This window comes from Ornithorhynchus anatinus, chromosome 5 (assembly GCF_004115215.2).
Source record: "Ornithorhynchus anatinus isolate Pmale09 chromosome 5, mOrnAna1.pri.v4, whole genome shotgun sequence".
NCBI classification, from domain to species: Eukaryota; Metazoa; Chordata; class Mammalia; order Monotremata; family Ornithorhynchidae; genus Ornithorhynchus; species Ornithorhynchus anatinus.
The window spans coordinates 16906397-16934033 of NC_041732.1; the positions used below are offsets into that span (position 1 = coordinate 16906397).

The following is a 27637-nucleotide window of genomic DNA, read 5'->3' on the forward strand; positions in this document are numbered from 1 at the left end:
CCCTGGTGTTTAGTGTCTCAAAGCAGTTTAGTGAGATCTGGAATATATCATCTTTAAAGATGGGTATTACTAACCCATTATACCATTTGAATGAGCAAATGGGATGTGAAAACCCAAAAGGCCCACTTGAACTGTTTTGTCTTGAAATTTCCTCAAGAACCATTTGGAGCAACTCAAATATTTCCCTTTTGACACAGTAAGTAACACTGAACGAGTTATTTTTTATTATTTCAAATGCAGTTAATGAATTTAAAGACAGAAGCTTCTGGCAAAACAGTGGGTCTCTTTTCCCAAGGCATTTACATAATGAGGCATCCTGGATCTTGCTCAAAATTCTGAAAAAGAGAGAATACATCCTGTCATGCATATGTTTCAAGTCAGTTCAAGGAAAGAACAGGGCTTCCTAGAACCCAAGGGGGAAATTATATTTAGGGTTCAGTTCCAGGATTTTACCAGGCGAGAAACACTACGGCCTAATGGAAAGAGCACAGATCTGGGAGTCAGAGGACTTGAGTTCTAATCCCCGCTTCGCCACTTGTCCACTTTGTGACCTTGAGGAAGTCATTTCACTTCCTCTGCACCTCAGTTTCCACAACTGTAAAATGGGGATTAAAGACATGTTCTCTCTCCTCCTTAGACTAAGTCCCATCTGGGAGAGGAACTGTATCTTCTATTCACTCCAGTCCCTTTCTATAGTGTTTGGCACATAGTAAGCATCTAATAACTGCCAAAACATGCTCTTTGCTAATTATCGGTGTCATTCACTTCTTTGTTGTCTTTCCACTAGGCCACAGGGCTCCTCTGTTGCTGAGGGTAAGGTATTTACTGCTAAAGCAAATCTGTTCCCCAGAAGACACTTGCTGAATGCACACACAGCCAATGTCTGGATTGCCAAAAGTCAGTCGAGTGTTTTTCCACTTGTGTTTTGGGTTTATGGTTAATGTTTGAAACAGAAAACAGTAGTTAAACCCAAACATGAAAAGCAAAAATAAATGAAGTCACCCAACTTTTTCTTTCCTTAGGTCAGAAGCATGAAAGCAAGAGATGGGCATTCCTTATTCCCTCAAGTGCCAGGTTAAAGGTCACCCAAACCCACTAAATTCCCTTTCCTTTCCAAACCAAACCCCACTGTCTATTTACCTTTTGATGAGATTCTTCCATCCCGCTAGATTGGTTACCTTCTAAATCAGAATTACCTTTCCCTTCTCTAGGGAGACGTTCAGTCTTTCGAGTTGGAATTTCCTATAAGGGATATTCCACATAATAAAAAAGGAAAATAGCTGTGAAGTAGACTTATAACAAAGTTTTGAATTAAGACACACACACACATACCCAGAAAGAAATATCTCTGTCTAAAGAGCCAATTTTGCCATGCAATACAGCTTGTGGGCCTTCGACTCAATTTATCCAGATAAATACACCTAGAATACACTAATTTCAATCATTTGGATAATGTAGTTCCTTCCCACTCCAGCCTCCTCAATGGAAGGAACCAAAGACTGACAGGTAAGAGGAAGTGGGAGACTGTCCACATTGGCAGTCAGGCAGTTGACTAGAGGGTGAAGCTGGCAACAGGAAACCCAGTGAGGAAGCTGATAGAATAGTCAAGTTGGAGCATTAGGAGCCCCTGGGTCAAGAGAGTGGCTCTTGGATGGAGAGGATAAAACCTTTCAGGACAGACTGAATTTTGTGAGGTGAAAGGCCAAGATTGTGGTCTCCCTCCCACAGAACTACCACTCCAGATCTGCGGCCCTGTCACCATGAGCTCATCTCTCCCCCTTTAAACTGTCAGCTCATTGTGGGCAGGGAATTCGTCTGTTAATTCATTCATTCAATCACATTTATTGAGCATTTACCATGTGCAGAGCATTGTACTAAGCAGATGGAATGTACAGTTTGGCAACAGAAACAATCCCTGCCCAACAAGGGACTCACAGTCTAAACAGGGGAGACAGACAATAAAACAAAACAGAACAAAACAAAACAGAACAAAACAAAACAAGCAGTCTGGCTTCAAGATCTTCAAGATAAATAGAATCATAGGTATATAAACATCATTAACAAGATAGAGTAATAAATAATATATACAAATATGCACAAGTGCTATGGGGAGGGGAAGGGGGAAGAGCAGAGGGAGGGAGAAGGGGGAATGGGGAGGGGAAGAGGAGCAGAGGGAAAGGGAGGGCTCAGTCTGGGAGGGCCTCCTAGAGGAGGTGAGTTCTCACTAGGGCTTTGAAGAAGGGAAGAGAGTTAGTTTGGCAGATGTGAGGAGGGAGGGCATTCCAGGCCAGAGGTAGGATGGGCCAGGGGCCGGAGGTGGGACAGGCGAGAACGAGGAACAGTGAGGAGGTGAGTGGCAGAGGAGCGAAGTGTATGGCGTAGGCTGTAGAAGGAGAGAAGGGAGGTGAAGTAGGAGGGGGCCAGGTAATGGAGTGCTTTGAAGCCAGGAGTGAGGAGTTTTTGCTTCATGTAAAGGTTGACAGGCAACCACTGGAGGTTTTTGAGGAGGGGAGTGACATGCCCAGAGTGTTTCTGTAGAAAGATGACCCGGGCAGCGGAATGAAGAATAGACTGAAGCAGGAAGAGACAGGAGCATGGGAGATCAGAGAGGAGGCTGACGCAATAATACATTGGGGATATTATGAGAGCTTGTACCAGCAAGGTAGCACTTTGGATGGAGAGGAAAGGGCGGATCTTGGCGATATCGTGAAGGTGAGACCGGCAGATTTTGGTGACGGATTGGATGTGTGGGGTGAATTAGAGCACAGAGTCCAGGATGGCGCCAAGGTTGCTGGCCTGTGAGATGGGAAGGATGGCCGTGCCGTCCACAGTGACGGGGAGTCAGGGAAAGGACAGGGTTTGGGAAGGAAGATAAGGAGCTCAGTCTTGGACATGTTGAGTTTTAGGTGGCGGGCAGATATCCAGGTGGAGATGTCCTGAAGGCAGGAGGAGATGCGAGCCTAGAGAGAGGGGGAGAGAGCGGGGGAGATGTAGATTTGGGAGATGTAGATGTAATTGTTCTACTGTACTCTCCCAGGCATTTAGTCCAGTACTCCGCACAGTGACGGGGAGTCAGGGAAAGGACAGGGTTTGGGAAGGAAGATAAGGAGCTCAGTCTTGGACATGTTGAGTTTTAGGTGGCGGGCAGATATCCAGGTGGAGATGTCCTGAAGGCAGGAGGAGATGCGAGCCTAGAGAGAGGGGGAGAGAGCGGGGGAGATGTAGATTTGGGAGATGTAGATGTAGATGTAATTGTTCTACTGTACTCTCCCAGGCATTGAGTGCTCAATAAATACGACTGAATGAATGAATGAATGAACTTAGAGGCCACATTTACTGAACAGCCACAACGGATGTTTTGCACCAATCCCTTCTGAGGGGTTTGGGGACCAGGCTGGAAATGGCAGTGGGCCATTTCCACTAAGATGCTTTACCTCTCTTCCCACTGCAAGTCAGGCAGCCAGATGGGGGCTACTTACATCTCCATTGGCACTGACGAGCGTAATTCTGACGAAGTTTCCTGCTCCCCAGGACTTCTGCGACTCCCATACTAAGTCAGTGGGTGGATTTGGACTCACACCAGCTCCAGCAGCCCATATCTTCAGAGAAGAAGAAATGTTGAAGTGTTTGGCTAGCTAACATGTACCAAACATGACCCTGTATGCCACTATGATTTGGAATTATAGATGATTAACTGTCCTTTGTACTCAAAGGCTCCGCTTAGAGTAATTCAACCATGAGTATTTGTGTGACTGAAAAAACCCCTGCTAAAGTTAAATACACAAAAAGCTGTGCCTTACTGTGTTATGTTCAATGTTTCCAGCGCCTGGTACTGTTGGCTTTTTCGCCTCTTGTTCTTTATGAAGCTTTTGGCAGTCCCTTCTTGATTGTAATAGACTATTTTGATTGTAATAGACTATCTTGGCAACTAACTCCCCGTTTTCAGGTAACAATAATAATTATTATTATTATGGTACTTGTTAAGTGTTTACTCTGTGTCAAGCCCTGTTCTAAGCACAGAGGGAAATCCAAGTTATTCAGGTTGGACACAGTCCCTGCCCCACATGAAGCTCACACTCATCCCATTTTCCAGATGAGGTAACTGAGGCCTAGAGAAGTGAAGTGACTTGCCCAGGGTCACACAGCAGACATGTGGCTGAGTCAGGATTAGAAACTGGGACTTTCTGACTCCCAGGCCCGTGCTCTATCCACTAAGCCACACTGCCTCTCTAAGAAGACAGACCTTTGTTCTCCCTCTCATTAACTTAACATAAGATCGGTAATAGAGCAAATATGCCAAGTTAAAATAGCAGTATAAATTATTGAGTACATGCTATTGAACACAGATATCTACATGCTGAGGATGGGTATGAATGCCTAACTGCCCCTATTTTGGGTCCACGGAAAAGAGCCTGGGAATCAGAGACCTTTGGCTCTGATTCTGGTTCTGGCAGCAGGGGAAACCTGTTGAGAACACACCACCTAGGATGAAGGTCTCTAGAACCTTCCAGAGCACTCCCTGACGTGGATAAACCTCAGGAAAGGAGCAGGTTAACGTGCCTGGCGAAGACCGGTGGCTACCATGGCATCATAACTCGTCGGCCCAGCCTCACAATATGCTGTGATCCCCTCAGCTGTAAATGGGTCCTGCAGATAAAAACCCTTTCCTTCTTTTTTGCCATGTGCTGCACCGAGGCCTAATGGCTAGAGCCTGGGCCTGGGAGTCGGAAGGACCTGGGTTCTAATCCTGACTCCACCACTTGTCCTCTGTATGACCTTGGGTAAGACACAAGTCTTCAGTTCCCTCCTCTGGAAAATGGGAATTAAGACTCTGAGACCTCTGTTGGACAGGGACTGTGTCCAACCTGATGATTTTGTATCTACCCCAGCGCTTAGTACAGTGCCCGGCACATAGTGTTTGACAAATACCACAAATATTATCATTATTATTATTACTTTTGCCCACTTACTGGTTTCCTGCCCTCTGTGCCCAGGAGGAACATGCCTGGCAGGGAAGAGAAAGCGGGAGTGGTGCTGTCCAAGCCACCAGCATAAATTCTTTCACAAGTGCTCAAATCTCAGTGGTGGCAGTTCTTTCACAAGTGCTCAAATCTCAGTGCTGACAGTTGAAATTTGGTTGTTACTGGTGGTGCGCTTGGATCTCTAAAACCACATTTTATCATGTCATTGTATCTTAAGAATTTACACCCACGACATTTTACTTGGAGAGGAAAAACAGCTTGAATATCAAAGTGCCATCTGGGAACTTTTTTAAATTTTATCTTTATACACGCACGAGAGTGCTAGTCTAGCATATAGTGATACCAAAGGGATGATGAAGCAAAGGGAAATATACTAATATTTACTCCACATTTGGGTCCCTATTAAATTTGCTGTGCTACCTTCTTGGGTAAGTTTGGCTCCAGGAAAACTGGTCAAGACCAATCGTTTTTATTGTTAGAAGGCTGAGAGCATGGGCCTGGAGGTCAGAGGTCAGCTCTACCATATGTCTGCTGTGTGACCTTGGGCAAGTCACTTCACTTCTCTGGGCCTCATTTCCCTCATTTGTATAACGGGTATTAACACTGTGAGCCCCCTGTGGGACAGGGACTGTGTCTGACCTGATTACCTTGTATCTACCTCAGCGCTTAGAACAGTGCTTGGCACTTAGCAAGCGCTTAACAAATCCCACAGTTATTGCTTGCCTTCTGACAGCTATTCCAGACCTTCATTCTTTTCTAGGAAAAATGAAGTCTCTGCTAAGCACAAGGTCTAAGGTGGGGGAGAGGAGAGGAAAGAAAAGCATATCTGCCAAGATTTTTCCAAGTCGAACGAATGGGAATAAAATCGTAAGATGACTCTGTTATGGCAACCAAGGATTCAGCAGATTTTCTGTCATTTTGACACCCAAGTTTAAGCCTTTCAAAATAAGGGTTCTCAAGACAAAAGTTCCGGTCATCATTCTGGCCTAGAGGCAAATGGGCTCCTCCAACCCCCAGCAGAGCAGTGTAGGTCACAAGTGTAGGTGGGAAAGTTAAGCCCTGAATTCCCTCCACCCCCCCAGTCCCATGTTAAGACTGTGTGCTTTTGATGAATCGGGGATACTAGATGACCCCGAGAACCTGAGTAGCCTTCAATTTTGGCACAATTCTTGGGGCCATTAATTGCAAAGGAGCCTGGATACAGCTTGCCTCAAAAATGACTTCGAATGCAGTCTGCTAGATACTCTGGACAAATCGCTACTATATTTTCACCCCACGATTCACGGCCGTTCGCCATCTGCAGAAGTGCAAAAAGCCAGGAGAGAGTTGGCTTTTCCCCATTTTGTTGGTGTTCTGACTGCAAATGGAACCTATTTTCCCAATACGCTGTGAATATTTTTTGATCGTATCTCTGATCTGCTTGGCTGCCAGCCAAGGACTTCAAATATCAGCTGTGAAGGGGGTGGATGCCAAGTTATAAACACTCTGGATATTAAAAATTCCAGGAAGAGCCGCTATTGCATCCAATAAAAATCAGCCTCAGCCAGAGTGATACATCAAGAAGGGTTTGGTAGTTCTCTTTTGTTGGATTTTTTTAAATTTGGTGGTTTATGTAATTCCCATTCCCCTAGAGTGCAATGGCAGGCTACCCTGGAGGTCCCCTGAATTCCCTGTAGAGATCCAAGAGGCTTCCTCAAAAGATCGGAGAAAGAATCCAACTTTCACCTACACTGACTTATTTTTACATCTAAGGCTTCTATTATTCCAGCTGTGACTGAATATCCAAAGGGGCAGTGTTTAACCAGGCATTTTCTAAAAATTCCAGCAAAGTTGTGGGAATTTTTCACCTCAATTTTCCTGCCCAAGCGACAGCAAAGAAATGCTACTTATATGTGGGGGTAGGGGAGAGAGGGGAGGACAAAGTGGGGGAAGAGGAGAGGATCCAGGAGGTGCCTGATCTACAGGACAGAGAGGGTCAGGCTTGGGTCTCTGAGAGTCTTTTGGGGATACTAGTCCAGGAATCATTAGAGGCCAAGAAACAGAACTTAAAATCTTAAAACTACTAAGTTTCAAAATACCGTTATTAAAAATGAGAGGGCTTCAAAGAGTCCTCTGCCAACTCATAGTTTTTAGAGGCTACAGAGTTACATACAGAGCAAATTGCTTTTTGCCAATTTTCAGTCAAATAAAAGTTGCCGTAAACAAAGCTCCTGTCTCAAGCATCATTTGCTGAGAAGTCTGAGAGTCAGCACTTGAGTCCAATATCACATTCCTCGATGGCCCCAGTATTTAACTTTAGATAACCAGATGCTCAAAGGTTTGGTTAGAATCCAAAATGAACGATTCAACAGTGAAGTTTGCAGATTACCGTGATTACTTGGCCAGCTGCAAGTACCAAGCAGGCGGGGAACTTATATATACTCTCCGATAAATTTCCAAGTTGTCTTCTAAGTATCCATCCATTCAATGGCTGATCCTAAAAATGACAATTTTCACATCCTTTAAGATTAGAACACGGTAACAAGGGCATTCCTTAGAATGCTGAAAATGGAAGGGTTAGCTTCCAAGCCTCTAACAGTCTGTGTAACCAGAGAGTTCTACCGCCTGCAGGATGACAATCCAGTCAAGGATCGTGCTGAGATAAAAGCAAGAAGGATCTGAGGAAGTTATGCAGGAACTGAATTCCAGAATAAAAATCACATTTGGACACTGACTTTAGGTAAAAACTATTCCTCCCAGCTGTGATCAGGGAGGATTAAGAGACACAAGGATGAAACAATAACAATAATAGTACTTGTTCAGCGCTTACTATGTGCCAAGCACTGTTCTAAGCATTGGGGTAGATACAAGTTAATCAGGTTGGAAACAGTCCCTGTCCCTCATGGGGCTCACACTCTTAATTCCCACTTTCCAGATGAGGTAACTGAGGCCCAGAGAAGTGAAGTGACTTGCTCAAGATCACAGAGCAGACGTGGCGGAACCGGGATTAGAACCTTGGGTCCTTTCAACTCCCAGGCCCTTGCTCCATCCAATAAGTCACATTCCTTCCCAAGCAGCTTTCCTCTTGGTTACGAAAAGCAACCAACTGAGAGGAAACTGCTGAACACCACTCCAGACTAGACTCTGTGGACCAGCCTGTGGGAGAGAGTTCTTGAGAGACGGGAGCAATGTATAACCCCTTCTCACACAATGCATCTTGCATTTTGTGTTTCCAAAATTGTTTCAGCGCATCCACTTCCAGAGTTTCAGAATGGCTAATTTGGTATTTTTAAAAAAGGCCAGAGGGGTAGAGATCCTCTGTGGGCTTGAGGAGTAGCTGAGGTACCCGGCTCCACCTCAGTCCTTGCTACCACAGTCCCGCCTCTCCTATTTTCATCCCGTCCCTAACACCCTGGCTGAGTCCCATCAGTTCCTCGTGCTCACAGCTGGACAGAAGCAGCATGGCGTAGTGGCTAGAACTTGGGCCTGGGAGTCAAAAGGTCATGGGTTCAAATCCCAGCTCTGCCTCTTGTCAGCTGTGTGACCTTGTGCCTGTTACTTACCTGGGCCTCACTTCCCTCATCTGTAAAATGGGGATTGAGACTGTGAGCAGATGTGGGACGGGGACCGGCTCCAGCCCGATTTGCTTGTATCCACTCCAGCACTGACTACACTGTCAGGCAACCAGTAAGTGTTTAACAAATACCACAATTATTATTACTAGCCATGGCGTCAGAAGGGTTGGGGTGGAGCCCCAAGGTCCTTGCCTTCTCTTGGCAGGGTGTGGCTCTAGGCCCGGGGACTCCCGAGGGGGATCGGGACCCTCCCCCTAACTGCTCGCCGATTTTAGGCCCTCTTGCCCCCATCACCTGGTGAGAAAAAGGTTCCACCTTCACCGCTGCTTAACTGGGAAGGAGAAGAAATACCTCGGTAGAGTTGTTTTTCAGCCGGACAAAATTTCCTCTCTTATCAATCTCTTCCACACACACACTTCCTGATGCAGCGTAGCAGGGGAGAGGCCACACGCTGTCACTGTGCTCCCTCAGCAGCGCTTCCTGCCTCCTCTTCTTTTTCCTCCGGGATCCCTGGCTGGTGCTCACTGGGCCTTGGGAGCGACCTCCACTTGCTGCTTTGGGGGATAGTTTGAACCTAGGGCGACAATAACATCAAGTAGGGTATATTTCCAGTCGGACTTTGGAACCTCCCTCACATCTCGGACAGGGAGTTATGATAGCAAAAAGACATTTTAGCTGGAAAAAAAAAAGCCTTATATGGACCTGAGCAATTAACTCCAACTCATGAAAAATGTTTCCCATCAACAGACTTAAAGAAGGGATTGATCCACAGGAAATCAGGATCGATTTCCTGATTCTGAGCAGCTCCCAGTGGCATAATAATAATCATGATGATGATGAATTTGTTACGCGCTTACTGTGTGCCAGGCTCTGCACTAAGCATTGGGGTGGGTACAAGCAAATCAGGTTGTAGGCAGTCCCTGTTCCACATTGGGCTCACAGTCTTACTCCCCATTTTCCAGATGAGGTAACTGAGGCCCAGAGAAGTGATGTGACTTGTCCAAGGCCACACAGCAGACAAGTGATGGAGCTGGGAATAGAACCCATGACCTTCTTACTCCCAGGCCCGTACTCTATCCCCTACACCATGCACACCACTGATAAATGAACTTGAACCCCATATGACGTTCCATGCAAGCAATTCTTCCATTGAGTAACGAGGTAACAGATAGCTGCATCTCTAGAGAGGGACTGAAGTTCCTTAGCTGACGAACTGATTGTTGAATATGGATCAATTCATTCATTCATTCATATTTATTGAGTGCTTACAGTGGGTAGAGAACTGTACTAAGCGCTTGAGAGTACAGTGCTACAATAAACAGACACAAATTCCCTGACCTCAACCATCAATCCAGTTTAAGCCTCATACTTCTCTTCCTCTCCTTCCAGCATTTTCCGGTATATGTTTATCTCCAGATCTAATGCGAGCTTCGCATCAAGTAAGTTCTCGTGTTCTTCCAGATGGGCATCCATTTGTGATCTTATCGCTCTTATTTCTTGAGCCTTCTCATCAGCAAGACTTTGGTGCCTCTGATGGGCAGATTTCAGAGCTTCTTCCAGCTCTTTAACTTGGTTTTCCAGAGCAGAATTCTGTAACAAGCCAAACACAGAAGTGGTTGGGACAAGGTAAATACTTGAACCCAAAAAGCATCCGGTACAGGAGTGTTAAAAAATCATTGACTCGATTCTGCAGAGTTGGTGAAATGTGATCTTATGTGGAATCTCTAAATAGGGTGACAACATCATCTGGATTGGGATCCCGTGAATTCAAAGCTCAGCATGTCCTATGTCCCAGAGAAGAGCTCCTTATCTTCCTTCCCAAACCCTGTCCTCTTCTGAACTTTCCCATCACTGTAGACGGCACAACCATCCTTCCCGTCTTACTAGCCTGTAACCTTGGTGCCCTCCTTGGCTCTGCTCTCTCATTCACCCCGGAAATCCAATCCGGCACCAAATCCTGTCGGTCTCACCTTCACAACATCGCCAAGACCCACCCTTTCCTCTCCATCCAAACCGCTACCATGTTAGTACAACCACTCGCCCTATCCCGACAGGATTATTGCGTCAGCCTCCTTTCTTACTCCCCATCCTCCTGCCTCTCCCCACTTCAGTCCATACTTTACTCCGCTGCCCAGATTATCTTTCTATAGAAATGTTCAGGGCATGTCACCCCTCTCCTCAAAAATCTCCAGTGGTTGCCTATCAACCTCCATATCCTACAAAAACTCCTCCCTATTGGCTTTAAAGCTCTCTATCACCTTGCCCCTTCCTACCTTACCTCCTTTTCTCCTTCTACATCCCAGCCCACACACTCTGCTCCTCTGGTATTAACTGTGCCTCGTTCTCAACTGCCTCGCCGCTGTCTCCTGGCCCATGTCCTACCTCTGGCCTGGAACACCCTCCCACCTCAAATTTGCCAAATAATCATTCTTCCCCCACTTCAAAGCCCTACTGAAGGCACACCTCCTCCAAGAGGCCTTCCGAGACTAAGCCCCCTTTTTCTCAGTTCCTCCTTCCTTCCATGTAAGCTCAACTCACTACCTTCGCTCTTCCCCTGCTGGCCCACAGCACTTATGTATGCATGTATATATCTATAATTCCATTTATTTATATTGATGCCTGTTTACTTGTATTGATGTCTATCACCCTCCTGTAGAATGTAAGCCCATTTTAGGCAGGGATTGCCTGTTTTTATTGCTGTATTGTAATAATATGATAATAATAATGTTGGTATTTGTTAAGCGCTTACTATGTGCCAAACACTGTTCTAAGCACTGGGGTAGATACAAGGTAATCAGGTTGTCCCACGTAGCTCACAGTCTTCATCCCCATTTTACAGATGAGGTAACTGAGGCCCAGAGAAGTGAAGTGACTTGCCCAAGGTCACACAGCTGACAAGCGATGGATCTGGGATTAGAAGCCATGACCTCTGACTCCCAAGACCAGGCTCTTTCCACTGGACCACACTGCTTCTCTTCTATTGTACTTTCCAAATGCTTAGGGTGGTGCTCTGCACACAGTAAGCACTCAATAAATACGATTGATTGAATGAATGAATGATTCAGACAGCTCCAGAACTGACTTGTTCTGGACCCTGGGCTTTATCGATCTCCCTTAGTCTGTTTCCACTATGGGTATGATGCCTATCTTTCGAGAATCATAATTGGGGCCAAGAATAGATGGGAAAACTTCTCATTCTTTGGAAGGACACCAAGTATTTCAGGCCAAGAACCGTGATGACCCCATGTCACTGGACCACATGGTAGGATCCACCGTAATTCAAGGCTTTGCTCAGCTCTCATCAAAGGGAAATGAGCCTCAACCACTGGATGGACTCCATCATCTCCCTCCCTCGCCTCTGGCCAGGAACTCTCTCCTGCTTGCTTCATATCTGACAAACCACAGCATGGACTAGTGGCAAGAGCATGAGTCAAAAGACGTGGGTTCTAATCGCAGCTCGGCCACTTGCTGTGTGATCTTGGGCAAGTCACTTCACTTCTCTGGGCCTCAGTTCCTTCATCTGTAAAATGGGGATTAAGACTGTGAGCCCCATGTGGGACTGGGACTGTGCCTAACCTGATTAACTTGTATCTCTCCCAGCGCTTAGAACTGTGTCTGGCACATAGTCCAGCACTTAGAACAGTGTTTGGCACACAGTAAACTTCATTCATTCAATAGTATTTATTGAGCGCTTACTATGTGCAGAGCACTGTACTAAGTGCTTGGAATGTACAAATTGGTAACAGATAGAGACAGTCCCTGCCCTTTGATGGGCTTACAGTCTAATCAGGGGAGACGGACAGACAAGACCAATGGCAATAAATAGAATCAAGGGGATGAACATCTCATTAAAACAATAGCAAATAAACAGAATCAAGGCGATGTATATCTCATTAACAAAATAAATAGGGTAATGAAAATACATACAGTTGAGTGGACGAGTACAGTGCTGAGGGGATGGGAAGGGAGGGGGGAGGAGCAGAGGGAAAGGGGGGAAAAGAGGGCTTAGCTGAGGAGAGGTGAAGGGGGGTAGAGGGGGAGCAGAGGGAGCAGAGGGAAAAGGGGAGTTCAATCTGGGAAGGCCTCTTGGAGGAGGTGAGCTTTAAGTAGGGTTTTGAAGAGGGGGAGAGAATTAGTTTGGCGGAGGTGAGGAGGGAGGGCATTCCAGGACCGCGGGAGGACGTGGCCCAGGGATTGACGGCGGGATAGGCGAGAACGGTGAGGAGGTGGACAGCAGAGGAGCGAAGCGTGCGGAGTGGACAGTGGAGAGAGGGAGGAGAGGTAGGAGGAGGCAAGGTGATGGAAAGCCTTGAAGCCTAGAGTGAGAAGTTTTTGTTTTGTGCGGAGGTTGATAGGCAACCACTGGAGGTTTTTAAGAAGGGGAGAGACATGCCCAGAGTGTTTCTGCAGGAAGATGAGCCAGGCAGCGGAGTGAAGAATAGACTGGAGCGGGGAGAGAGAGGAGGAAGGGAGATCAGAGAGAAGGCTGACACAGTAATCTAGCCGGGATATTACGAGAGCACATAGGCTCCAGGGAGGGTTCTTTACAACCTTCAAGTCTCTTTCCCATCTGAAGCTCACCCCTAGGTTCTTAACAGCTTTTCCAAAATTTGAAAATAGAGGAAAACTCAGATCACAACTCTTTAGAAGACACCAATTCACCAGGGCAACCAGAGGTAGCCTCTGACCATATGGAATTTAAACAACTCAGTGAGAAGCTAACCTAGATATTAGGCAAAGAAGAGGGAAATGGAGAGCCCGCTATCTTTTCAGCAGGTGCTATGAAACTCAAATGGGAGAGTTGAGGCGACAGAAAAGCCGGTTTGAGCCCTAGGGCTCTGTATGACAGGGAAGAATGAAATATGGAAAACAAATTGTTGGAGAGCCATTCTAATGGAGAAGAAAGCTCAAGGGTAATATGAATACCAATTTGTCCAGTGCTTCTCTGGCTTCCGGTCTGAGTGCCCTTGACCCCCGCAGATGCCAAGGATAATAATATCTGACAAACCTAGGCATGGACTAGTGGACACAGCATGGGCCTGGGATTCAGGAGGACTTGGGTTCTAATCCTACTTCTGCCACTTGTATTTGTTAAGCACTTACTATGTGCCAGGCACTGTTCTAAGTGCTGGGATAGACACAGTTCCTGTCCCACATAGGCCTCACAGTCTTAATCCCCTACAGATGAGGAAACTGAGGCACAGGGAAGTGAAATGACTTGCCCAAGGTCACAGCAGACAAGTGGTGGAGCGGGGATTGGAACCCATGACCTTCTGACTCCCAGACTCCGTGGTCTATCTACTAAGGCGTGCTGCTTCTCAAGGTCATAGGGAGCACCATACTTCATGCCTAAGAAGTACAGAATCATGAATGACATGCTCCCCTGCCCACAGGGATTTTACACTACTCTTCTAGTCCAGAAAGTGGGGAATTGATAATAATAATAATAATTGTATTTGTTAAGCGCTTACTATGTGTCAAGCACTGTTCTAAGTGCTGGGGTGGATACAAGCTATTCAGGTTGAACACAGTCCCTCTCTCACATGGGGCTCACACTCTAAATCCCCATTTTCCAGATGAGGGAACTGAGGCCCAGAGAAGTGAAGTGAATTGCCCAAGGTCACACAGCAGACAAGTGGTGGAGCTGGGATTAGAACCCAGGTCCTTCTGACTCCCAAGCCGGAGCTCTATCCACTAGACCTGGTTGCTTCCCTTCCCATCCCTGGCTAAAGACATAGCCCTTCCCAGGCAACTCAGCACTTGAATCATCCTCGGGATCATCCACAAGAGGTGGAACAGGAGGTGACAAAGACAAGAAACATGACGGGGATGAGGGGGATGTGCGGGAAATGGGAAGAGGCAACAGGACAATGCTGCTATCTCCCCTCTCTCAGGTTCATTTTCAGTTCATTCATTCATTCGATCCACAAGGCTCAGTGGAAAAAGCACAGACTTGGGAGTCACAGGTCATGGGTTCTAATCCTGGCTCCACCACTTGTCAGCTAAGTGACTTCGGGCAAGTCACTTAACTAAAATGGCGATTGAGATTGTGCACCCCTTCTGGGACAAGCTGATAACCTTATATCTTCACCAGGGCTTAGAACAGTGCTTGGCACACCGTAAGCGCTTAACGAATACCACTGGTTTCCAGACTGTAAGCTTGGTGTGGGCAAGAATTATCTCTCTCTATTGCTGAAGTGTGCTTTCCAAGAACTTAGTATGGTGTTGTACACACAGTAAATGCTCAATAAATACGACTGAATGAATTTATTGAGCATTTACTGTGTCAAAGCACTATACTAAGCACTTGGGAGAGTACGATAGAACAATGAACAGACACATTCCCTACCCACAACGACTTTACAGTTCCTCTAGGTGAACCTGTAGTCCACAAATAACGCTAACCTCTTTCTTACTGACAAAAGATTCCAAAATCATGGGGCTCTTCAAAGAGCCCAACCCAAGGGCAATTTTACTGAACAAGTTACACTACTGATTGTCCCTTTTCCCCTGGTCCCCATGGACAGTTTGGGATAAAGGTTTATAAGAGGCAATTTAGAATATTTAAGACTATGTCACAAATTTCCTCTCCATTCATTCATTCAATTACATTTATTGAGTGCTTACTCTGTGCTGAGCACTTGGGAGAGTACAATAAGCAGACACAGTCTCTGCCCATGATTATCTTACAGTTTAGAGGGAGAGACAGACATTAATATAAATAAGTAAATTACAGATATGGACATGCTCTTCTGGCATGACTAAGAGCAATTCCCAAACAGGAAAATGGTACACAGCCAGGATTTCACTCATTCAATCATATTTATTGAGCATATACTGTGTGCAGAGCACTGTACTAAGCGCTTGGAAAGTACAACTCAGCAAAGGATTTCTCATGGGACATTTCAAAGGCCTCTTGGTAATGTACTTTCACAGACTGCACTGTATGAGTCATTTTTTTTAGGTGAGCCCTGTTCTATTACAAACTGCACTGTATATGTCACTTTTTTTTTTGCATGAGCCAGGATTTTCACAAATTGCAAGGTATGAGTCACTTTTTGGGGGTGAACATGGGCCAGAAAAAAATTAAACTTATAGACCCTAATTTCAGGCCTGAAAACTATGCATGAGACTCATTTCAAATGAAACCCGACTGGGCTTATGGAAGCATTCAGTGCCTAAGATCCTACCTGTGCTTGCTTTTGATTAAGCTGCAACATCAGTGAATCGATCCTCAATTTTGTTTCCATCAATTCTTCTCTAGCAGCATGGGCAAATGTTCTAGTTTTCTCAGCATAAAGCTGAGTATTCTCCATCTAAGAGAAATCACCATAATTAGAATGCCTACTGCAAATACATCTCCAGAGAATGGCAGAGACTCCATGCAAGGTTGAAGTCGGTCTTGAGCGAGGCCATGGAAGGAGACTTGGATAGCAGCATGCGGCTGATGCCATTTAAAATATTTCAATTAACTTTCACAATTATAAACTGATATTCTCTTAGGTAGGGTCACATCTTTGTAAAAAAGAAATAATGAAATGATATAGGAGTAAATTGGTCTCCAAATATGACTGGGATAAGGTAATAAAAAGCAACATGTCAAAATCTGATGGCCTGGTAGTCAGATCTGGGTTCTAATCTATCACTTGTCTGTGGTGTGACCTCAGGCAAGTCATTTAACTTGTCTGGGCCTCAGTAACCTCCTTTGTAAAACAGAGATTAAGATGGTGAGCCATATGTGGGACAAGGACTGTGTCTAACCCAATTATATTGGATCTACCCCAGCGCTCAGTACAGTGTCGGGCACATAGTAAGCACTTAAAAAATACAATGAAAAAGAAAATCAGTACTGCTTGATTGTACTAGCTGTCTATTTGATTTTACGTAACTGAAATGTCCCATATTCATTTATCATCATCGCTTGCTTTTGTAAATCTACAGCTTTTAATCAATCAGTGGTATTTATCAAGTGCTAATTATATGCAGAGTACTGTATTAAGTGCTTTGTAGCCTAAAGAAAGAATTTTCCATCCCATCTTTAGATCCAAATGGAATCTAGCTGCTCGCTTATCTACCCAATAGTCTTTGGAAATGGGACTCATTCTTCCTCTTTTGCAGACATCTAATGGTTCTGTCAACTTCTTGCTTCTTGTGTGGTAAGGAAGAGGGGTGGATACTGGAGATGATGGGCAAAAATTCTGGAAACTATCTGAAAAATTGGTCCTCTGCAACTTCATGTTTGCAAAATCATTTTAAAATATGAACAAAATGCCCCAAAGCAGAAAACCGCTCCCCATGATCCTCTGGAAACAGAGAAAAATGATTTTTCCAGGCCTGATCCAATGATAATATAATACCACAAGCCATAACAGAAACTGGGGAAAGGCCAAGACCATGTACCAACCCAAACAAATACTTGCTTTGATGCAATTTTGATCTTTGAGTTTCTGTGCTCCTCAACTGCTTTTCTTTAATCAGGTATTAAATTACATCAGCCCACATCTGATTCAGTCACTTATTCATCTACCTATGGTGAAATACTAGGCGACAAGTAATTGTTAAAGATTCATCAGTTCCCGCGAAATGATAGCTTCACAAATTGATGATGACATTACAGTCTACTCAGCGTTAGCATGGCCTAGTGGACAGAGCACAGGCCTGGGAGTCAGAGGACCTGGGTGCTAAAACCAGCTCCTTCACTTGTCTTGGTGACCCTGTGTAAGTCACTTCGCTTCTCTGGACCTCATTTACCCCATCTATAAAATGGCGATTAAGACTGAATCCCACTTGGGACAAGTCCTGTGTCCAACCTTGTAGCTGTAGCTGTCTCAGCGCTTACTACAGTGCCTGGCACATGGTAAGTGCTTTAACACATAGCATAAAAAAATTGTTATAGAAACATTCAAGAGCAAGTCTTTAATTACACTCCAGCTACATTTCCACCCATTTCACAACCTCTACAAAACTCACTCTCATGTTGAAAATCCTTGTCAGCTCATTTTTGAACTCCTGGATCTGTCCTTCAGTTTCTTGTCTCACTTTCTGCAAAGCTATGGCTAAGTTGTTTTCCAGACCTTTTTGTCTCCCAGATTCAAGCTCTGCAAGCTTGATTTCATAAAGTTTCCTGGTTTCTTGAATCTCCTAAAGCAAAAAAAAAATATTACCGCATCAATAGTCAGTGAAAACATTTAGTAATTTCAAATAACAAGGCTCCACTTTTTAATGGTATTTGTAAAGAGCTTACTATGTGACAGGTACCGTTCTAAGCGTTACGGTAGAAACAAGATAATGTGGTTGGACACAGTTCCTGTCCCACCCAGGTCTCACAAACTTAATCCCCATTTTACAGATGAGGGAACTGAAGCCCAGAGAAGTGAAATGACTTGTTCAAGGTCACACAACAGATACTTGGCAGAGCTGGGATTAGAACCCAGGTCCTTCTGACTCCCAATCCCCTGCTCTACCCACTAGGCCAAGAGTGTTTCTTTGTTAAACCACAGATCCACCCAGATCCACCCGTGCTTAAATCAAGCACTTACCTATTTGGAAAGAACTACCTACTTTAACTAGACTTAAAGTAGCTAATGAGTTATGGGCAGGGAATGTGTCGGCAAATTCTGTTGAAGGGAACTCTCCCAAGTGCACAGAGTAAGTGCTCAATAAATACCATTGATTGATTGAGTTCTTGCTTGATCAGTAAGTGCTTACTACAGCATTCTGCACACAGTAAGCACTCAATAAATACAACTGATGGAACGGTGGGTTTCAACTCTTCCAAGCTAGTAAGAAGAGTCCTACTTTGAAATGTCTGCAACCTCCTTCAATTTCACTCCTGAAGAGGGACTGTGCCAGGCAGGACTTTCCCCTCTCCAATCCTAACAGAAGAAGGCAGAATATAACAGAGGACAGTTGAGCCTGAATTTAAATTTTCTAGAAGAAGCAGGGTGGTCTAGTGGAAAGAGCCCAGGCCTGAGAGCCAGGGAACTTGGGTTCTAAATCCTGGTTCGGTCACTTGCCCGCTTTATGACTTTGGGCAAGTCACTTAACTTCGGTGCTACAGCTTCCTCATTTGTAAAATGGGCATTCAATACCTGTCTTCTGCTTAGACTGTGAGCCCCATGTGGGGCGGGAATTGTGTCCAACCTGATGAACTTGAATCTACCCCGGCTCTTAGTACAGTGTTTGATACTAAACACTTACCAAAGACTTGAATTCATAGATCTGTAGAAAATTCTCATAGTGCAGGTGTTTGAGGAATTTATAATTCTCCAGAAAACATAATAGTGAATTGTCTTTATTAGGCTGGAGAGAACATCTAAGCTACAGTCCAAACAGTACAATTAAATGACCCTCGCTTGGCAGAGGCTACTGAATTTCACCTTTCTGAAGTAAACTCGTTGCTCGCAGAGAACATGTCTACCAACTCTGTTGTACTCTCCCAAATGCTTAGGACAGCAATCTGCACACAGGAAGCATTCAATAAATTGATGATTGATGAGAACGTGGGCAAAAGACATATGGAATGATTATATTATAAAAGCACCCTAAAAAAACAACTAACTCCACACTGATTATTGACACTCAAGAAAGCTGGGGAAGCAGTGCAGCCTTAATGGAAAGCACACGGGCCGGGGAGTCAGAGGAACTGGGTTCTAATAGCGGCTCTACCACTTGTCTCCTCTATGATCTTGGGAAAGTCACTTCACTTCTTTGGGCCTCAATTTCCTTATCTTTGAAGTAGGAATTAAATCCTATTTCCTCTACTTAGACTGTGAGCCCTATGTGGACAGGGATTGAGTAATTATGGTAGTTCTTAAGCACGTACTATATGCCAAGCACAGTTCTAAGCACTTCGACAGATTCAAGTTCATCAGGTTGGACACAGTGTCTGTCCCACTTGGGGCTCACAGTCTCAATCCCCATTTTTACGGATGAGGTAACTGAGGCCGAGATGAGTTAAGTAACTTACCCAAGGTCACACAGCAGACATGTGGCAGAGCCGGCATTAGAACCCATGACCTTCTGATTCCCAGGCCCAGGTGCTATCCACTAAGCCATGCTGCTTCTCACTTAACAAATACCATTATTATTACTATTTTCTTTATTATTATTGTTATTATTATTAACATAAGTCTCAGCAATGTACAGATCAAACTTTTGCTATTGCTGGAAGGATAGCCCTTAAATCAGAGAAAAATGATTCAACTCCCCCTCCACCTATGAACACCAAGAACTTTCTTGCTCACTTCTTCATTCCATCCATTGGATTTACTGAGCACTTATTCTGGGCAGAGCACTGTTCTAAGCACTGGGAGAGTATAATACAACAATGAACAGGCACATTCCCTGCCCACAGCGAGTTTACAGTCTAGAGGGGGAGACAGATATTAATATAAATAAATACAGATACAGATAAGTGCTCTGGGGCTGGGAGGGGGGCGATGAATGATGGGAGCGAGTCAGGGTGATGCAGAAGAGAGAGGTAGAAGAAGAAAGGAGGGCTCAGTCAGGGAAGCCTTCTTGGAGGAAATGTGCTTTCAATAAGGCTTTGAAGGGGGAGAGAGTCATTGCCTTAAATCGTAAGATTGAAGGCATGAGAAAAGAACCACCCGAAAAATGATTAGATTTATCAGTTCCAAAGCATCATTGTGTCCAATTGCTCATACATACATTTTCATATGCAGACTTTTGAAATGATATTTTTTCTTCTAAGTTTTTCACTTTGTTCTCTAAGTCAACCCTCTCCAGTCTTTCGCTGTTGAGACGCTTCTTGGTATTTCCCAGAACTGTCACAAGCTAAGGAAAAAAACAAGACAAAAAGCACACAATTTACTTTGGAAAACTGAAAACAAGACAAATTAAATCTATTTAAACCAGTCTGTCCACTACCACCCATGCACCTGAACACAGATGCCTGAAATCCACATACTCGACCAGCTTCAGCCCCTTCCAATGACTCTGCTCCTCCCATTAATTCAGCTCTTTTCTGATAACTCTTTTCCTCCTCCCCCAAAACTCTCCCATCAACTATTCCAAATATTTAACTCTCTCCTCAATAATAATTATGGTACTCGTTAAGTGCTTCCTATGTGCTTAGCGCTCGGGTAGTTATAAGTTATATCAAGATGGACACAGTTGCTGTCCCATATGGGGTTGACACTCAATCCCCATTTGACAGATGAGGTAACCGAGGCACAGAGAAGTGAAGTGGGCTTGCCCAAGGTCACACAGCAGACAAGTGACAGAGCCGGGATTAGAACCCAGGTTCTTCTGACTCCCAGGCCTGTGTTCCATTCATTAAGCCATGTTGAAGCCCCCAATGCCCCTCCCCCCTCCAAAGCCTTCCCACCTACTCAGCCACGCAATCCCATTACCTCTAGACTGTTAAGGGCAGGGGACGTATCGGCTAATTTCATTGGACTCTCCAAGCACTTAGTACAGTCCTCTGCATTGTAAGAACTCCATAAATATCACTGATTATCTATGCCTCTGACCCATTCTGTGTGTCTCTTCAGATCCACTGCTCCTTCCCTTTTCCCAGACTTTACCGCTACCTTCAATGCCTCTCCCTTCAAAACATGCTCAAGACTGTCGTACTACCAAAAAAAATAAAAATTCTCTTTGGGTCCCACAGCTCCCTCCCACTTTTCTTGTCCAAACTCTGACAGAGTTGCCCACCTGCCATATTCCTTTTCTCTCCCCCAACCCTCTTCTTGACCCACATGGTCAGATTTTCCTGCGTTTCACCTCCCTGATCTCTTCTGGTCACTTCACCATTGGCTTTAAAACACTCAATCACCTTTCCCCCTCCTTCTTCACCTCACTGGTCTCCTACTACAATCCAGCCTGCACACTTTGTTCCTCTAATGCCAACCTTCTCACTTGTCTATCATGCCGCCATCTCACCCCCGTCCTGCCTCTGGCCTGGAAGGGCCTCTCTGCTCATATTCGTCAGACGATTACTCTCCCCAACGTTAAAGCCTTATTGAAGGCCCACCTACTCCAAGAGGTCTTTCCTGACTAAGCCCTCCTTTCCCCTTCTCCCACTCCCTTCTGTGTCTCCCTGACCTACTCCCTTTATTCATCCCCCCCTCACAGAACTTATGTCTACAGCTGTAATTTATTAATTTCCATTAATGCCTGTCTCCCCCTCTAGACCGCAAGCTCGTTGTGGACAGGGAATGTATCCATTTCTTGCTTTACTGTACTCTCCCAAGCACCTAGTACAGTGCTCTCCACACAGTAAGCCCTCAATAAATACAGTTAACTTACTGACCAATGAACTGCAGTGTTCAATGGGCTCTGATCCTCTTCGATCCCCTGGCCACCTGTGACACGGTGGACCATCCACTAGCAGAAGTGACCTGGGGAATCCTGGGATGGGACTCCGGGGAGAAGATGGGAGCCGGGTCAGTTGTCCCGATCTTAGGTCCCGATCTTAGCACGACCTAAGGGACCTCAGAGGGGAACTTGCAGCTGTCACAGGGAATGTAGGTGCCCTGCTGCACTTTTTGCTCCCATCGGAAACCCAAGGTGGCTCCAGCTAAGAGCCGGTCATGAATCGGGTTATGAAGGTGGCACCTCAGGGGCTGGGCTGTCTTGGACCTACCTGTGTGGTACAGGGGCTACCCACAGTGCAACCTCACGCTCTCTTCTTCTCTATTTCATAATAATGGTATTTATTATGCGCTTATTATGGGTCAAGCATGTTCTAAGCACTGGGGTAAAAACAAGGTTATTGGGTTGGAAGCTGTTCCTGTCCTGCATGGGGCTCACAGTCTGAATCCCCATTTTTCAGAGGAGGTCACTGAGGCACAGAGAAGTGAACTGGCCTGCCCCAAGTCACACAACAGGCAAGTGGCAGAGCTGGGGTAAGAACCCAGATCCTCTGACTTCCGGGTCCGTGCTCTTTCCACTAGGCCAAGTAATAGCCACCCGACCTCGCCCTCTCCACCCTTCAAATCTCCTCCAGTAAGCCTCGACTAATTATCAGAACTTGAGTCGCATCAACTCGTCAGGCACCTCTTGCACTAATGTCTAATTTTGGTACTTGAACTCTGACTAGATGCCAGGCACTGTATGAAGCGCGGGGTAGATACAAGCTACCCGGGTTGCACACAGTCTAAATCCCCATTTTACAGATGAGGGCACTGAGGCTTCTCATGCTGCTTTCACCTTGTGGGCAGGGAATATGTTTACAAACTTTGTTCGGTTGCACTTTTCCAGGCACTTAGTACTGCACACAGTACGTGCTCAATAAATACCACTGATTAGCTGATTGAGGATACGGCAGAAATGAATGCACTGATCAAGTGTCAAAATAAATCCGACCCATCTCACCGTACCAGCCTACGCAAGTATACAAATTCTACAACATCATCGTATTACTTACCTTGGCTTTTTGTTCTTTTAATTCTTGACATTCACCCATTAAGTTTTGGTTTTCACTTAAAGCTGTTGCCAGTTCAGTCTCCTTGGAGTTCAGCTGAGCCTCCAGAGTTTTTACATGGTCCATTGCCAGCCTTAAATTAGATTCCTTCTCCATATTCCTTCAAAAAAAAAATTCCAAAAAAGTCATTGAAATTATTACTCTTAATCATTGCATTTTATCAGAGACTGGAAATGTTAACCCAAGTTTTTGTTGTATGGCTGCTTTCGATAACATAGTTACTAGTTGTACACTAGCAAATGTTTTCACCCTATTACTATGGTATTTGTTAAGCCCTTACTATGTGCCAACCACCGTTCTAAGCACTGGGGTAGATTCAAGCTAATCAGATTGGACACAGTCCCCGTCCCACAGGGGGCTTGTAGTTTAGAGGGGCGGGAGAACAGGCATTGAATCTTCATTATGCAGATGAGGAAACTGAGGCATAGAGAACCTAAGTGACTTGCCCAAGATCAGAAAGCAGGAAACTGGTAGAGCGGGGATTGAACCCAGATCCTCCAACTCACAGGCTTGTGCTCTTTCCACTAGGCCACACTGATCTCTACGTATCCCCAAAGATATGGTGGGTGGGAGAAAAGCAGAGGGGATAAGAGGGGGAGAGGCAAAGTGAGAAAGAGGGGGGCAGAATGGAAGGGTGGGGGAGGGAAGGGGGGAGAGAGAAAGGATGGAGAGATAGAGTTACCCCACCTGGGGCAAGTCACTTCACTCCTTTTCTGTGCCTCAGTTCCCTCATCTTGGGCAAGTCACTTTTTTTCCGTGCCTCAGTTACCTCACCTTGGGCAAATCACTTCACTTCCCTGTACCTCAGACACATCACCTTGGCAAGTCACTTCACTGGGCCTCAGTTACCTCACTTGTAAAAGGGGGATTGAGACGGTGGGCCTTAGGTGGGACGGGGACTATGTCCAACCCGATCACCTTGTGTCTACCCGGGTGCTTAGTACAGTGCTCGCCGCATGGTTAGCGCTTAAAAGGGGGAGGGGGGTGAAAGGTGGCCATGACACTCGGGCCTAGGCCCCAAAGGCGGACTTCCTTCAGGATTGACGGGGGGGGGGGGGGGGGGGGGGGGGAAATGGGCGCCAACCACAAAGGCGCAAATATAGGGATCCGAGAAAAGGTGGAGAGCCCTGCGGTCCCTCATCCCTTTAGACGACGACCCCATTTTCGCCCTTTCCCGAGGCCTTTGTCCCACCTGGCCAACTTCCACCATAGCTTCTCCCGCTTCTCGGGATTGCGCACCTAACGGCACGCCACGGAGGCGGCACCGAGCATGCGCGCCCGCCCGCCCGCCCGCCTGCCTTCCCGCCAAGAGCCGCCCGCGTGGCCCGCCTCGCGCCGCGCCCCGCCTCGCGCCGCCCCTCGCCTCGCCTCGCGCCAACCAACGGCCGCCGCCGCTCGCGCCGGGCCAGGAGGCCGTGCTGGCGGCCAATGGAGCCGGCCACCTCGGGGCCCAGCCCTGAGGGCGGCTGCGGGGAGGTCCAGGCCTCCGGGGACGGGCGGGGGCCTGACCCTGTCCCACCCCCACGGGGAGGGAGCCGCCCCACGCTTAAATAGGCCCGGGAAGGAGGGGGCGGGGGGAAGGAAGAAGGGTGGGCAATTGGCTTCACTGGGGGAGGTGTGGAGAAACAGTCCTATTTATTGAGCGCTTACTGGGTGCAGAGAGCACTGTACTAAGCACTTGGAAAGTACATTCACCTGGAGGAGGGGAGGAGAAAGGGCGGGCAGTTGGGTTCACCTGGGGAGGAGGTGGGGAGGCGGGGGACAATGGGAGGGTAATTGGCTCAGTGGAAAGAGCCCAGGTTTGGGAGTCAGAGGTCATGGGTTCGAATTCTGGCCCTGCCACTTAGCTGTGTGACTGTGGGCAAGTCACTTCACTTCTCGGTGCCTCAGTGTAAAATGGGGATTATGACTGTGAGCCCCACGTGGGACAACCTGATTACCCTATATCTACCCCAGTGCTTAGAACAGTGCTCTGCACATAGTAAGCACTTAACAAATACCAACATTATTAATTGGGTTCACCTGGGGGAAGGGAGGAGAATTAGGTTCACTGATGGAGGGCGAAGGGGTGGGCCACTGGGTTCACCCGGGGAGGGGAAGAGAAGGGGTGGGGTACTTGGGTTCACGTGGGGGTGGGGAGGGGGTGAGCAATTGGATTCAAGGGGAATGGTGATGAGGAGAAGGGCCCTGGGCAATTGGGTTACCTCATGGGGCTCATAGTCTCATTCCCCATTTTACAGATGAGGCAAGGGCAGCCCAGAGAAGTGAAGTGACTTGCCCAAGGACATACAGTGGACAAGTGGAGGAGCTGCGATTAGAACTCATGACCTTCTGACTCCCGGGCTCATACTCTATCCACTAGCCCATGCGATGCCTCGTGCTGCTGCTTTAAAATCCATGGCAAGGAGTTTCTGTTTGACGCATAGTTGGATGGGCAACAACTGGTGATTCTTGAAGAGCAGGGAAACATTGCCTGAATATTTTTGTAGAAAAATGAGGTGGGCAGCAGAATGAAGTATGGACTGGAGTGGGGAGAGATTGGAGGCAGGGAGGTCAGCGAGGCGGCTGATAGAATCATCATGGCGGGCTAGGATAAGTGATTGTATTAACATGGAAGCAGTTGGTTGGAGTGGAAAGGGCAGGTTTCACCAATGTTGTGAATTGAGGAGGGAGGGTGTTCCAGGCTAGAGGCAGGTTGTGAGTGCTTTTAAGCCAGTGGTGAGGAGTTTTTGTTTGATGCGCAGGTGGGTGGGCAACCACTGGAGTTTCTTGAGGAGTGGGGAAAAGTCCTGAGTGTTTCTGTAGAAAAATGATCTGGGCAAACAGGGTGAAGTATGGACTGGAGTGGGGAAAGACAAGAGGCAATCATCTTGCCCCTTCCTACCTCACCTCCCTGCTCGCCTACTACAACCCAGGCCACTAACTTCACTCCTCTAATGCTGACCTACTCACTGTACTATCTCCCTGTCGACCTCTCGCTCACATCCTGCCTCTGGCCTCGAATGCCATCCCTCTTCATATCCAACAGATGATCATTCTCCCCACCTTTAAAGCCTTATTGAAGGCACATCTCCTCCAAGAGGCCTTCCCTGACTAAGCCCTTGTTTCCTTTTCTCCTACTCCGTGTCACCCTGACTTGCTCCCTTTATGCACGCTTTCCTCAGCCACACAGCACTTAAGTACATATCTGTAATTTATTAATTTATATTAATGTCTGCCTCCCCCTCTAGACTGTAAGCAAGCTGTGGGCCGGGAACGTCTCTATCAACTCTGCTATGTTGTTATATTGTACTCTCCCAAGCAGTTAGTACAGTCCTCTGCACACAGTAAGCAGTCAGTAAATTCAATTGATTGATTCCAGAACAGTCTGAAATGAAGACCCCAAATGGCCAGGAGAAAACTGAGGCATCTCATCTCTCTGGGTACATAAAAAATGCCCTTGAAATCTAGGGTAGCAAACAACAAGGTTGTCTATGCAGAATTTATTTTCTCAAGTCAGTTGTCTCATTGTCCCCTATTTCTACAATCTTTCCATCTGGGTGAAACTTGACATACCTTCATTTCAGCCCTCATTTTACAGTTATCTTTCCATAGGTAATGTTAGGTGCAGGTCAGAATTAAGAAATTCATCCCTAGGAACAAAGTCTGATGGAGTTGGGTTATAATCCTGGAAAATCCACTGTTGTGGGAGCTTGGTTGCTGAATCTAACACATCTGAAGGCCTACTTAAATTGGGCTTCCTGGAAGACAAGTAATTTAATATCCAGTGCTTAGAACAGTGTCCAGCACCTAGAACAGTGTTTGGTGCATATTAAGCATTTAACAAATACCATTTAAAAAAAAATCTGAGCCTCAGTTTCCTCATCTGTGAAATGGGAATAAACTACCTGTTAACACTCCTTCACCCTTAGATTGTGACCCCAAGGAGACAGGAACTGTTTCGGACTGGATTATCTTGTATCTACCCATGGATAAGCAAGGTGCTAAGACATTGTAAGTGCTTTATAAATATCCTGGTGATTATTGCCTGCTGTGTGACCTCAAATGAGTCACTTAATTTCTCTGTGCCTCACTTACCTCAGCTGTAAAATGAGGGTTCAATACCTGCTCTCTACCCTACTTAGACTCTGAGCCCCTTATGGGATAGGGTTTATAACCTACCTTGATTCACTGGAATCGAGTCCACTGCTTAGTACAGTGCTTGGCGCATAGTTCTCACTTAAGAAATACTGCAATTATTATTATTATATGGTCTCATTTCATTGCTTTCTTGGAAAGGATTGTCAGGATGTTGGGGGGACCTGGAGTTGGGGGGAAGGGGAACTACCAACCGCAGCTAGTTTCCCGTCCTTCTCCAAAGCCAAAATTTGGCCATCCTAACCAAAAACATTCCCCTTTCCACCCCAAACGGGTCCTACCTTTGCTGGGAAGAACTCTGTACAGTTTTAATATGTTGTGTCCTTGCCTTTCTCTTCATCATTGAAAAATCTCACTCAGGAGTGAAAGGAAAAGTAGGCTTTTCACACCTGTGAGGGAAATGTGGGAAGTGATGCCTTCCGTCCTCAGTTCTTCTGAATTGCTCTAATCCACTCATCCAGAGGGAGAGCCCAAGGCCCTGAGAAGGATTCTACTGTTTGCCACCAACTGCCACC

At 46.1% G+C, this 27637-nt stretch overlaps 1 protein-coding gene across 4 annotated transcripts; it reads right to left on the reverse strand.

The window, feature by feature from the left end:
• Positions 1-201: 201 nt before the first annotated feature.
• On the reverse strand, positions 202-27637 carry LOC100083904 (lamin-L(III)-like). Of its 4 annotated transcripts, none has more exons than XM_029064516.2 (11): positions 27512-27637; positions 22929-23085; positions 20207-20332; positions 17507-17677; positions 15727-15852; positions 9906-10126; positions 8888-9110; positions 7351-7458; positions 3480-3599; positions 1141-1242; positions 202-335 (listed from the first exon to the last, which is right to left on the reverse strand). In XM_029064516.2, the coding sequence occupies exons 1-11, from the start codon at positions 27577-27579 to the stop codon at positions 300-302; spliced, it is 1458 nt and encodes a 485-aa protein (XP_028920349.1). In that variant the 5' UTR covers positions 27580-27637; the 3' UTR covers positions 202-299. The 4 variants fall into 4 exon arrangements, with proteins under 4 accessions (XP_028920349.1, XP_028920350.1, XP_028920351.1 ...); XM_029064517.1 differs by having other exon boundaries at positions 27404-27602; XM_029064518.2 differs by lacking the exon at positions 27512-27637 and adding an exon at positions 24178-24261.